The sequence below is a fragment of the Patiria miniata genome, unplaced genomic scaffold, assembly GCF_015706575.1.
Source record: "Patiria miniata isolate m_02_andy unplaced genomic scaffold, ASM1570657v1 HiC_scaffold_29, whole genome shotgun sequence".
Classification (NCBI taxonomy): domain Eukaryota; kingdom Metazoa; phylum Echinodermata; class Asteroidea; order Valvatida; family Asterinidae; genus Patiria; species Patiria miniata.
The window spans coordinates 3,713,741-3,726,043 of NW_024037068.1; the positions used below are offsets into that span (position 1 = coordinate 3,713,741).

The 12,303-nt window shown below is 42.9% G+C and overlaps 1 protein-coding gene across 1 annotated transcript; it reads right to left on the reverse strand.

Annotated features, from left to right (window-relative positions):
* Positions 1 to 1,343: 1,343 nt before the first annotated feature.
* Positions 1,344 to 11,571, reverse strand: LOC119735873 (leucine-rich repeat protein SHOC-2-like). The gene is made up of 7 exons (XM_038209818.1): positions 11,455 to 11,571; positions 7,340 to 8,641; positions 6,220 to 6,351; positions 5,032 to 5,175; positions 3,972 to 4,206; positions 3,497 to 3,598; positions 1,344 to 1,507 (listed from the first exon to the last, which is right to left on the reverse strand). Exons 2-7 carry the CDS (start codon positions 8,570 to 8,572, stop codon positions 1,344 to 1,346), a joined length of 2,010 nt encoding a protein of 669 aa, XP_038065746.1. The 5' UTR covers positions 8,573 to 8,641; positions 11,455 to 11,571.
* Positions 11,572 to 12,303: the final 732 nt, after the last annotated feature.

Consider the following 12,303-nt stretch of genomic DNA (forward strand, 5'->3'; position numbering starts at 1 on the left):
AAGTCCAAGTCGGGACTTGGGCCAAGACTTCCTGTAGCATTGAGGTAGTCTGTTTGAACCACTGCTTAGTACCATAGTACTGCTGACATAATTTCTTTGTCCCATGATGAAGTGATCACAAACCCAGATTCATGTTAAGTTCAGAAATGGGAGTTGAGGAGGTTTCAGGAGTGTTTGCCCATTGAACAGGGGTAATAATAATTGTAAAGCGCTTTGATATCCTATTTAAAAGTGCTATATAAATGCCTGTTGTTATTATTAACGCCACCGTGTGTGCGCGCAGTGTCCAAAATATTCTAAACACGCGCGAACGTTGCTCGAAATTTCTTGGAAATGCAGCGAAGCTGATGCGCGTCATGAAAATTTGATGCCCTAAATGCTGATGCACGTGACAAACTGTAGGAATTGACTTCATTTGAGAGAGTGCATCTTAAAAGGTAATTTTACAAAAGTGTGTAGCTAGCATACAGGGTGTCCCCCCCCCCAAAAAAAACGAACCCTCAAAGTGCCTTTTTTTTTTTTACAGCTTTAACGAAAATACATCGCACAAAAATATCAATACATTATCTGAAGAGTATCGTTCATTAGCTTGTCAACAAAGACAAAAGTTTCTCATCGGATAAATATTAACCCTCCTACTATTTAAGAGGTCACAAACAGTCAAAAATTTTCTATCTCACCTCCTGGCATACTGTGTACAAACCAATGGGGGTCTTGACCAATATTGACCCAAGTAATAACCAGGCTGACAATGCATGTTTCCATAGGCGGGTTAATAGAGTTACGGCCAATTGAAACCAAGTGCCGATTTTTCATTTTGTCCACGGTGACTGATATTTGACTGCGCAGTGAAAACACGGGCTGAAACTTGCATCCGTGAAAGAGGCTACCAAGTAGAGGGCAGAGCAGCACAGTAAACATCTAAGAAGTTAACCAAACAGTCCTTTTCAGGACTACCACTTCTTCCAAAAAGAGAAAGGACCATTGTTGCAAAAAAAATTTAAAACTAAAAAAAGAAACCCCCCAAAAAAGATTGATTAGAAAATTAAAGAAAGCAAAACTACCCTCATGCCAAATCCATTACATTCGTAATAAATGACATTTTATTGACCGTGGCCAAAATGAAAAAATCTGCACTTTTTTTGAATTGGCAATAACTCATAAATATTTACCCAATTGGAAGATTTTGAACTATGTTTTTCATTGTTGAAAAGCTGATGAACTATACTCTCCAAATATGTGTTTTTTTAATAGCTGCGTAAAAGAGGGCGCTTTGAAGGTAAAGAACAAAAATTAAGGGTAGGTCAACTGGTTTGGTTTGTACCAGAGCTTTTGTCGCATGGTTATTCATCAGCGTCATCAAACTGCCCCTCCTCCGCATCGGCGTTGATGCACGGACTCGGCAGATTCATAGCGTGGCCGTCAGAAGGAGTGAATGCGAAGGAAGGATCAAGGCTTCCTGGCTTGTGTAGACCGTTCAGGGGATGTTGATAAATCCTGTCGTGTTCTGAAACAACATGTACAAGAACGATCACTAAGCAGGCAAAAGGAATGAGCGTTGAAACTGGATCGCTCATGGGTCAATCTACGGCAAATAACAAGTTGGGAAAATTGCCCGGAGAGACAGGATTTATAGGGGGAAGGATTTTCAGCAAGTGGGGGAACTGGCTGTCCCCACTACAGTCTTGACAGCTGAGGGTGCGTTCGATTAGCTCACCCGGGTCGACATGGGTTAGCCCCGTGCCGTTCGAATAGCTCTGACATCATTCTCAGGGCTCACCCGGGTCAGCCACCGCAGACCCTGCTCGTGGAGCAGAGTCAGTGGTGGAAATATGTCACACGCATGCGTTGTTCATTCCAAGAAAGGGACAAATATGGCGGCCGGTCAGTGGAAACTAAAGATCAAGTGGACCCAAACATCAACTTTATTTGAAGTCCAAACATTATTATTTATTGATCTCATTGTGATTTTAGAGGCTATAATTCCAGCCCGACGTTGTTACGCTTGTGATTGATGGAAAAGCAGTAGATTTCAAAGTAAGACTCAGTCCGAAGCGGGCGTTTTGTCAACGGCTACGGCCACGGACCTCACGTGTTATTGGCGAGGCTGTCGTGGCTAACCTGTTTGCCTTTAATACCCGAGTGGACCCGGCTGAGCTAATCGAACACACCCAATGACTTGCATTTGACTTGGTCTTTGTTCTCCTATTGTAGTAAAGTGTCTTGCCCAAGAACACAAGCACCCATGTTCATCGTCAGGGTTCGAACCCACAACACGTGAGTCGAACACTGTAACCACTGGACCACAGTGCCCCACTCAGTCACGTGCATTAGCTTGAAGAAAGCGCAAGAAAGGTATGCTTGGTATCTTGCAGGTCCTAGTGCCAAAGTTCCCAAGATTGGATTTGATTCATCTGATTGATAGTGACCTCTACTTCTGTGGCAACTTCACCACACTAGCCACAGTAGGCCTGTTCTAGTACAGTAATAGCTCGTCTTCAGCACTGCAGTTGCTCTAAACGCCAAACTTAATGGGCTCCGTGCACAAGTACCCCATCAACGGCCAGAAAAGGAGAGTTGGGGGTGACCTAGACTGGTTTCCGATCCATCCACTGCGTATTTCGAATTTATCCAAAGAGGCGGGGATAAGTCTCGGAGACCATCGCAAGTTGAATTTGAACATATTTGCACGCCAACGACGCCTGACGCTCACGCGAAGACGTGATGGCTGTAACTTTTGCACATGCAGGAAGTCGTGCGTACTTCGCATGTGAACCAGTACAGTACGTACGCACATGCTGTGTGTCCCGTCCACGGAGCTCTCAAAAGAGGTAAAAACGCGCCCTCTTTTGTTGGCGCATGGAGCCCATAGTCAAACCTTAATGCATCTGGAGTAACTGGCCAGGTTAAAGCAGTTCAAGCAGTCCAATAAACTTTCAGCGGGATGAAAATATTTGCGACAATTTCACTTCCTGTGAGAATTGCGCATTCCTAAACTGTTTGCTCTAACCTCGAATTGAATTGAGTTCGGCACGGCAATGGCATGGTGTTTAAAACAGTGCTGTGCCACTGCCCTTTGGAATGACGATAGAGTGACAGCCCTGTGGAGCCACAGGATAGTGCCATGCCAAACTCAATTTGCCGAGTCAAATGGTTCGAAACGTCTTGCTATAACCATGCCGATTTTTAAAAAGTCTAATTAATTGAGTTTGATACGGCAGTAGCACGGTGTCCACAATCCGGTTCGCTAGCAAAAAGGTCATGGTTAGTAGCGCCCATTGGATAAACGCTCGAGCTGCGTTAACTTCCGGTTCCATTTGGGCTATGCTTCACCGTGTGGTTGAATTGAGATGACGTCACACTAACGAACCGAATGGGCCTTAGGGCCACAAACTCAAAATCCAGCCTAAGACCAAGACTAATTCAACCTAAAAGGAAAACTAAAAAGCTTCACACTGCATGACGTGGATGACACCGGTTTCTTTAAGATTCTTACCATAACAGGAGACATCCTCAAGTTCCTCATCCCAGTTTTCTTCAGAGGTAACCATCATCTCCCCTGTTGGCTGAGAGAGGGCGCCATCACTTTGTTGATCATCTGGGGTGCAAACGTCAAAAACAAAACTACCAAATTATTATAAAATACCTAAATTGTCTATAAGTGAATAATAGTCTCAAGCATCCTGTGAAATCATGGCACAATGGGTGCCTTTTGGCGGTCATAACCAAGAATTGGTTCAGTTGTTTCTTGTCGGTGAATTTCTTTGGCAATATTAATTTGGTAAGAATTACTCATGATGATGTAGTACTCAATCCCCAAAACAATTAACAACAGAGAAACAACAGAACCAATTCTTGGTTACGACCGCCAAAACGCACCCCTGGTTTGCTGTCATTATCAGGAAAGGTGGACTTTTTGTATCAATTTCCAATGATGGTTCTTTAAATAATTTGGGTATACAGTTACGTACCATCCAGATCGGCCAAGTCATCGTCATCACTGTAGGAGTAGGTCGCCCTACTTCCGTGAGACTGCCGCGAGTTGGACTCCTCGGGTGACTCACTGCCGCTGGATTTTCTGGTGCTGGCGCCCTCGTGCGACTGCCACATGGATGTCCCTTTGCGCAGTGCCTGGGCGAGGACACTTGTCCATTTAATTTTCGGAGTTTGTTCATCGGTATCCTTCCTTACTTCTGATTCTTCAACCTGCGATTTAACATTTAGACAAATATTTTTTGCGGTTCTTTTCTGTAATTTATCACAAACTTTGAACAAACTTTATTAAGTGCAAACAATAAAACATAAAAGGTCCTGAATATGCCAAATTCCAAAGAGGTATAACAAAATTGTTGATCATCTTCAAGCGTTATCCGCACTCGTACTTACTGTACATATGGGTGTGCTTACATACTCACTGTATGGGTGTGCTCGTAGAACACGGAAAATGTGGCGATCGTGAAGTGTAGGGCCCCTGTTTTGTTTTATCAAATTAGAGTCAAAAATGTTTTTCATTGCTCAAAAATCACCTTTACAATCAAAAGCAGATTTTTCTCAATTCTAATGAAATCCGTTGTGCAATTTTGAACAGATTCTTGGGGTAGAAATCACGATTTTCCTGCGCGGTTTGTGCCTTGCGATTCAGCACGCCGTGCGTGCTCACGGTATATCGCGCGGTAATCGCCATCTTTATTTTCGGGTCGCGTGTTGTCGCCGTGCTGTCATCGCCATTTTACCCCCAAATTTCCCTCAAAAATCAAAACCCTGCCCTTTATCGATGACATACCTGTTTATTGAGAATATCGCCAACTAGTTTGGTAGGTCCAATAATTTTAAAGTGGATTTTGTTCCCTTATAGGAACCGGGCCCTACACTACACAATCGCCGAAAATGTAGTGTGTCCATGTTCAATATGCCACTCGGCCTTCGTCTCTTGTGGCATATGGGACACAGACACACACAATATTTCCATTTTCCACTCGCACTCAATATAGCGTCGGTTTTTGTTAAGGTCTATTGTTCAAAAATACTAACCTCTGTGGTCTTCTGTGAACAAAGGAGCTCGTCTGGTCGTATCTTCGTCCGCCAGTTTTTACTGGTGAGTGATTTTCCTGCGGATGGGTACCGGTTGGGCTTGGTGAAGTTTGGCACGGATATGGCTGGCATGTCAAAATCATTCTAGCGAGAGGGGAAAAAAATAGAATAAATTTTTTTTTTTTAAATTACCCTTTCTAGAGTGATATGAATATGTTTGAGACTCAACAAATTTGACCTGGCAACACCTACGGCTGCCCTGAATATGCGATCATCAACCCAATATTCAAATTAGCTTTTTGCCAGTTTGAATATTCAAAGAAAAAGGATACACACACGCACACACGACTGTGATGCTCTTCTAATCGTAAAATCACGGCGCATTATGTTGACAGATCACACTTTTTTAGTAGACAGTGGTTCATTGTTCACATCCGTTCAACAGGTTATTAAGCCCTTGACTCTTACAAAATACCTACTTTAAAACACTTAGCGGTCAATAATAATTAATATCGATCGCCGCACGCAAATTTTAAGTGGTGCGCTCTTTCGAAAACTGGACAGCTCAAGTTACACTTTGCTAGATCCCACACAAAAAAATGAAGCACAATCATTTTAATTTTGTTGAATGTGATAAGATCTTGTTGCTTCCCTCTGATATGAAGTAATTTCTTGACATGAATTCAAGAAGTCGTCACATGAAGCCGAAAAGTCTTGAAGAAGGTCAGCCTCTAGGAAAAGGGAGCCTTTGCTGTTCAGATTTCTAGATTTTTGTGTGTGTGTGAAATATCTTCTTCTCCCCATCCCCTAAAGACTTTTTTCTGTTCGCTCCGGAGGAAATTCAATCAAGGTCGACATAATTTCCTTAAAGGTAATTTACATGTACATCCTCAAAAACAAAACTACCAAACTATTATGAAATACCTTACTTGACTGAAAGTGAATAATAGTCTCAAGCATCCTTGGAAATCATGGCACCTGGTATTCTGTCATTTTCAAGAAAGGTGGATTTTTGTATAAATTTCCAAAGATGGCCGGCTGACCATCGTTGGAAAAAAACTTACATTTTTCAAATACTGCCCCCACTTTACCAAATTTAGTTAGTCCACATTGTGTTTACAATCGGTCACACATCCGTGAACGGGTGCAAGCCTAACAGTAGGTCAAAGGTCAAGCTGTGAAAGATACCTCGTCGAGATCCAACCGCTGTAATTTGTCCAGGTAGTTCAGCACCTTGGGCAGCTCGGTCAGGTGATTGTCAAACAGGTCCAGGGTTTCCAGGTTGGTGAGTCGGTTGAAAGAGTCTGGCAACGCTGTCAACTGGTTCGGAATACAAAACAACAAATGCCAAAGATATCAGACGGCAATCAGCTAGATTTGCATTATACACCAATGGGGCTCGAGTTGAAAATTGGGTTTTCAAATTTGCCTAACACTGAAAAACAGGGCGTCTGAGTTGCTGATTCCCTGTTAAACAGTGCTGGGGCAAAGGCCCTATCATCCAAGACCAAGGCCGAGGCTTTGAGCCTCAAGGCCAAGGCCGAGGCCAAGGCTTTGCCCTCAAGGCCAAGAGCAAGGCTTTTGTCCTCACACCCCAAGGCCCTAAAATCGAGTCTTAAGGCCAAGGCCGAGCACCAAGGCACTACATCACTGCCATTAAAGCACTAAATCATTTGATTGATTGCTGAAATTCCCATTGTCAACAAAATATGGACCACCTTTTAACCCTTACTCTCTGAGGGTAGTTTACTGCATGTCAGTTGGTTATGCCAATGCCCTCCAGCTGCAGTTATTTGGCAGATAACAAGTCTTAACAGTGAAGGCTCCAATTGGCAGGAGTTGGAGGCCCTGGAGGGTGCCTGATACTGACCAGCTGGGGGCACTCACTTTGTTATCAGAGGACTCTCATTGTTCTCTGTGGCATGTATTGGAGTGCCTGTCCAGTTACCCTTGAAATGACATGGCAGATATTGGAGGGCCATGCAAAAAACATAGGAGATTTTCTTGAGGCACAATTGGCATGCATTGGAGGGTCAAGTAGGGTAAGGGTTAAAGCAATTACGCTCAGACATGATTAACTTTTCATCCTTTTCATCCACCAATATATGAATAAAAGCCGGAAACACGTACTACAAAACCTCAAACTACCCTTACCCCCTTTCAAAAAAGTGTGTTCTGAATGTTTTAGCACAAATCCAACACTTTTTATTTGTCACATTTTTGGAGAAAAGAGAAAAAAACCCCAAAATTCAGGTTATAACCTGAAAGTGGCATCTCTGAACAAACTAAAATATGAGGCCTTCCTTACTCTGTTGCTATCCAATCGTAAATCTAAAAGCCCGTCCAAGTTTCCGAATTCTTCTGGTAGCACCTCGATATTGTTTTTGGACAGCAGGCACACCCGAAGCTTCTTCAACTTGACAAAGGAGTCTGGGAGACTTCGCAGCATGTTCTGACCCAGGTCCAATAACTCCAAGGAGACCAGCTCGCCAAAGTTCTCCGGCAGAGAGCTCAGTTGGTTCTCCTCGGCCCTGAGTTCCCGCAAAAGGGTCAGGTTGCCAAAGTTGTCCGGAAGCCTCTCGATCCAGTTCCCGTTTTGGAAGTTCTGTCGCTCCAGAACCCCAATTACACTTCCGAGATGGAGGAAATCTAGTCGGGTTAGCAACCCAAGCGTGGACGGAAGCTCTGTAATGAAGTTCCCAGACATGTCCAAGTACGTAAGACCCTCCTGGCTGCTTTCACCAAACGATTCAGGCAGCGGCTTGTGTTTCAGTTGATTATCCCTGAGGCTGATTTCCTGCAGCTTTGGAAGCTTCCCGATCCAATCTGGAAGGGTGCTCAACCTATTGCCAGTGAGAAAGAGCTTTTCCAGGCAACGGCATGAATCCAAATTGTCCACCAGCTCGGTCAATTTATTACCAGATAGATCTACCCATCGCAAGGAAGGCAGTGATCCTAACGTTGCGGACAAGGTTGCTAGACGGTTACTGCTCAAGTTTAGTATCTCTAAACATTTTAGCAATCCAAAGTTTGAAGGGAGTGCTTCCAGTGAGTTATCCCCAGCTTCCAAAACCTCCAAGCTCTCAAGGAGTCCAAAGGATTCAGGAAGCGCCGTCAACCGATTCTCATCCAGTTCTAATCTCCTCAGGGATTTGAGAGCTCCAAACTCTTCTGGGAGCTCCTTCAGTTTATTCCCGACCAGTTTCAGCACAGTTAAGCTACTCAGAGTCGCCAGGGATTTGGGCAGAGACGTCAGGCTGTTCTCCGACACCGATAGCTCCTTCAGGTTTTCAAGTTTCCCCAGAGAAGTAGGAAGTTTCTCCAGTTGGTTGCCGGTCAAGGACAGCACACGGAGGCCCTGGAGCACTCCTCCGACATCCTCAGGTAAAACGGAGAGGTCGTTGTAGTCCAAGATGAGATTGGAGCAGGTTTCCAAGTTGGCTTTGCTGACGGAAAACGCAGCAAGATTGGTGGAGGAGAGGTCCAACGTCTGGCAAATAGTTCTGCCATTCTGTTGATCTCTGTGCTCATCCTCCATCATTTCCAATGACAATCTGCCTGTATCTTTCTCGGATTCTCAAATTGTGACACTCAAACAAGACTCCCAAATCTGCAAGGATACATAAATAAATATCAATAACTTTCACTTTTACATTTTATTATTTGGCACATTGGCACTCAGCAGGGATAGCCCACAAAAGTTTATATGAGGCTTATATGACTGGGAGGAAAACCCGGAATATTTCAGGGAAACCTATGTGAGTAACCACTGAAAACCCAATCAAAATGTTGGCCCAAGCAGGATTGAAAATCAACATGACCAGTTCACTCAGCGGTCGTTCAGAGGGAGGGCTATCTCTGAAAATAGCTCCGGAGCTAGCTAGCTCCAGCCAAAATGGTTGTTGTAAAAGGCTAGCTCCACTTTAAATCCAGCTCTGGAGTGTACCATCATTGCATGAATCTTGAAATTACCTTCGCATTACAAAGTCAGCAGAGAAATTGCAAACAAGGATGTGCCAACGTTTGCCAAAACTATAATGATTTCAAACAAAAAACAACATACTCGATATGCAACAACAAACATGTGCTTTAAAAAAACGCTGTACATTTTGCCCCTAAACTCCGTCTGGTACTTCTTGACATACACTCCTTGTGCTGAACAAAGAATGGGTCGAATAGGTCTTGATTTTGCAAAAAAGTATTGAGAGTCCCAAATTTTCGGACTAGTATTTTTGGATGCATCAAACAATACGATTAGGTCTTATTCCTACAGAAATAAATTCTAATTTAAAGCATATTCATTCCAACAAACAACTAAGTGCTGAGATCGGCATCTCGGCAAAACAGATCATGAATAATGGTAAATAAATAACATGATAATTGATAAGGCGCACGTTACTTTTCGTGCTCCGTAAATCTGATGACGTCCTTTGTTGTTAAAACTAAAAGAAAGCCGAACAAAGTTGTATTTACATTTCAGGGCCAGGGTTGGACGGCGACACTTATTGGGAACTCGTACTCGTAGCGATTTGTTTATGAGTTTTGTGGGCCATTCAATAATGTAAAGTTTTGAACTTAGCCTACTTCCTAAGTTCCAGGAAAAAATCTTTTAATTTTCAAGTAACGTAACTGCACAGAAAAGAAAGCCGATGCGACGGTCGAACATGAACGTCGAATTGACGTCGGTTCCTATTACAAGCAAAAAGATACGCGCCGAGAAAGTTGGTTGCGCGAAGCTTTGTTCGCGCGAATTTGGGGTTCTCTCTGTGATACTCATCAACACATATCACAATTAATGCAAATTGCAAGTGATTGTGTCTTTGTTGTGCCCATTCTTGAAAATCACGCATTCTCGAGAATGGGCGCGCATTCTTAAGAATGAGCGCCCATTCTTAAGAACGAGCACGCGTTCTTAAGAATGAGCGCTCATTCTTAAGATTGGGTGGGAATATCACGTGCACAATTTATGAATTTTGCCCAATCTTAACAAACATTGCACGACATAATTATGTTAAATGAATTGTATAGCGGTTAAAAGGGAAACAATTCATATAAAGAGGAAAGAAAATGTTCTATGCTTCTGTACTCGTATAACTACGATAATTTGAATAATATTAAACCTGTTATTATTGCTTTTTCCTGCCTACTTATGGGAAGTTTTGTTATAACGGAGGACTGGGAACTAGTCTGGGAAGTGCTTTGTTTAGGCTAGACAAGTACAAGTCCCTGTATGTATCATATGCGTGCCACAAAAAAAAAACGATGTCCAGAAGCTGCCAAAATTGCTCTTTTGACTAGATAGAATCCAGCTCTGCGACGTTATGGTGGGGTGTGAACAATAAATTGGTGGCAATTTAAATGGGAAATAGCATTAGCACTATGGGATGTCGCAGTATTCATTCTCATTCTTCACATTCTTCATTCTTACGTCCCCCCCCCCCCCTCTTTTATTATCCCAAAAATCTGAATTCTTTCTTATTTATTTTTATTTTTTTCCCCCGGTCCCCTCCCCCAATACGCGTATACTTTTCATATCCACTCTACTTTTCAGCGCCTTGCGTTGCAACAGTATAATTATTAAGAATCAGTGAACAAGGATTCAGCTAGACTTGCCAAGCGCAGCCGGTGCTCGGCATCGACAAGACCGTTAATCTTGTTGCGCATTCTCAAGAATGTGCGCTCAATCTGGAAGAGTTATTTTTTGCCAAGATTGAGCAAGGATCCAGTTGAACATTCTCAAGAATGTGCATACCCATTCTCGAGAATGCGTGATTTTCAAGAATGGGCACAACAACATCTTTCGTGATCGTGTCACTTGCCCGGGGGTCAGACAAGTCGACCGTTGAGACAACTCGACTCGGGACAAGTCGCCCGTTGAGACAACTCGACCGTTGAGACAACTCGACCGTATGTGCGATAAATGGAAAGACAAGTCGACCGTTGAGACAAGTCGCCTCGCATGTTTTGGGGCCTAGTTTTGGGGATAGTACCGGGGATTTTGACGGCGGCTGATCGCCGTTTGGGAGTTATGACACATGACTTTTTTTGGTTGCATATAACAGAGCAGAGCCGATATAGCGCAGCGTGATTGTCCGTGCACATCGCCGGTTCGTTTTTGCCGGGCCTGTGCGCGCATCTCCGGTCAACCGCGTAGCCGTACCGTGCACGTGCCGTGCACGTTAGCTGTCTCAACGGTCGAGTTGTCCCGAGTCGAGTTGTCTCAACGGTCGACTTGTCTCAACGGTCGAGTTGTCTCAACGGTCGACTTGTCCCGAGTCGAGTTGTCTCAACGGTCGACTTGTCTGACATTCACTTGCCCAACCATTATCACTTTTTATCGGACAATCTTTATAACCTAGAATACAAGTCATACATTATAAAGGATCCGATTACACTCATCTTTCTGTAACGCAACACTTTTACCAAGTTTAAAGCTCGAACATACCTTGACGAACTGTAAAAATCACGGAAAAGGTGTAATTCTTCGAAAAGTCCCGCGAACACACGATGTAGATCACGATCGACAAGAAATGTATAGCGCCCTCCATTGGCAATAAGTGATTCACAAAATAAACTTGCACTAAGTCGGTCATTTGCTAGTTGCCACCACTGACCACACATACCGAGCAGGAAGTTTTGGCACAAATATTTAACTATAGACAAGAGATACTCTTTTGACTTTAGTGGGATGAATGCATCTTTTCCAACTTGCCCCTTCCCCCTTTGTGATAAAAATATAACCCCACCCCCACATCTTATTTCTGCCTCATTCTTTCCTCATGAAAAATCTTTCCATGTTGTCAAATAAAATCCAGTAAATGAAACCAAACTTTTGACACAACAATTAAGCAAAACAAAAACATCTTTAAACAGATTTTTTTTATTGTCTCCGATGTTCAACTAGATTTTCAGTCAGCAAGGGCAGATAAAAATGTTAAATGCAGCCTATACTTTAGTACTGAAGTAAGTGCATTACATAACAGAAAAGGAATACAAGGAGTTACAATCAAGAGTACAAAACAGATCTGCAAAAGTCACATCGTTGTACATGTAAATTTATGGTCATAATGAAGATCAAAGCATTAACCCAACACTATTCAACTTTAAGACAAAAGGCATTGAAACATAGTTTGTCTTTTTAAGAGAAACACTTTTTTTTAAACAAGTCATTGTCTTGATATCACTGTTTTCTGAAAAAGTACATTAAACTAATGGATATTTTCTTGCAATGAAAACAAATTTTAAAAGGTTTAAAGGGAGATACGTTGTACA

Bases quoted from the DNA above. Each gene is read 5' to 3' on its own strand.
- LOC119735873 (XM_038209818.1), bottom strand. From the start codon at position 8,572: ATGATGGAGGATGAGCACAGAGATCAACAGAATGGCAGAACTATTTGC. The intron at 5,176-6,219 runs GTATCTTTCACA...CCCTCTCGCTAG, and splicing joins AGCGGTTGGATCTCGACGAG to AATGATTTTGACATGCCAGC. The intron at 3,599-3,971 runs GTACGTAACTGT...TTTGCACCCCAG, and splicing joins TGACTTGGCCGATCTGGATG to ATGATCAACAAAGTGATGGC.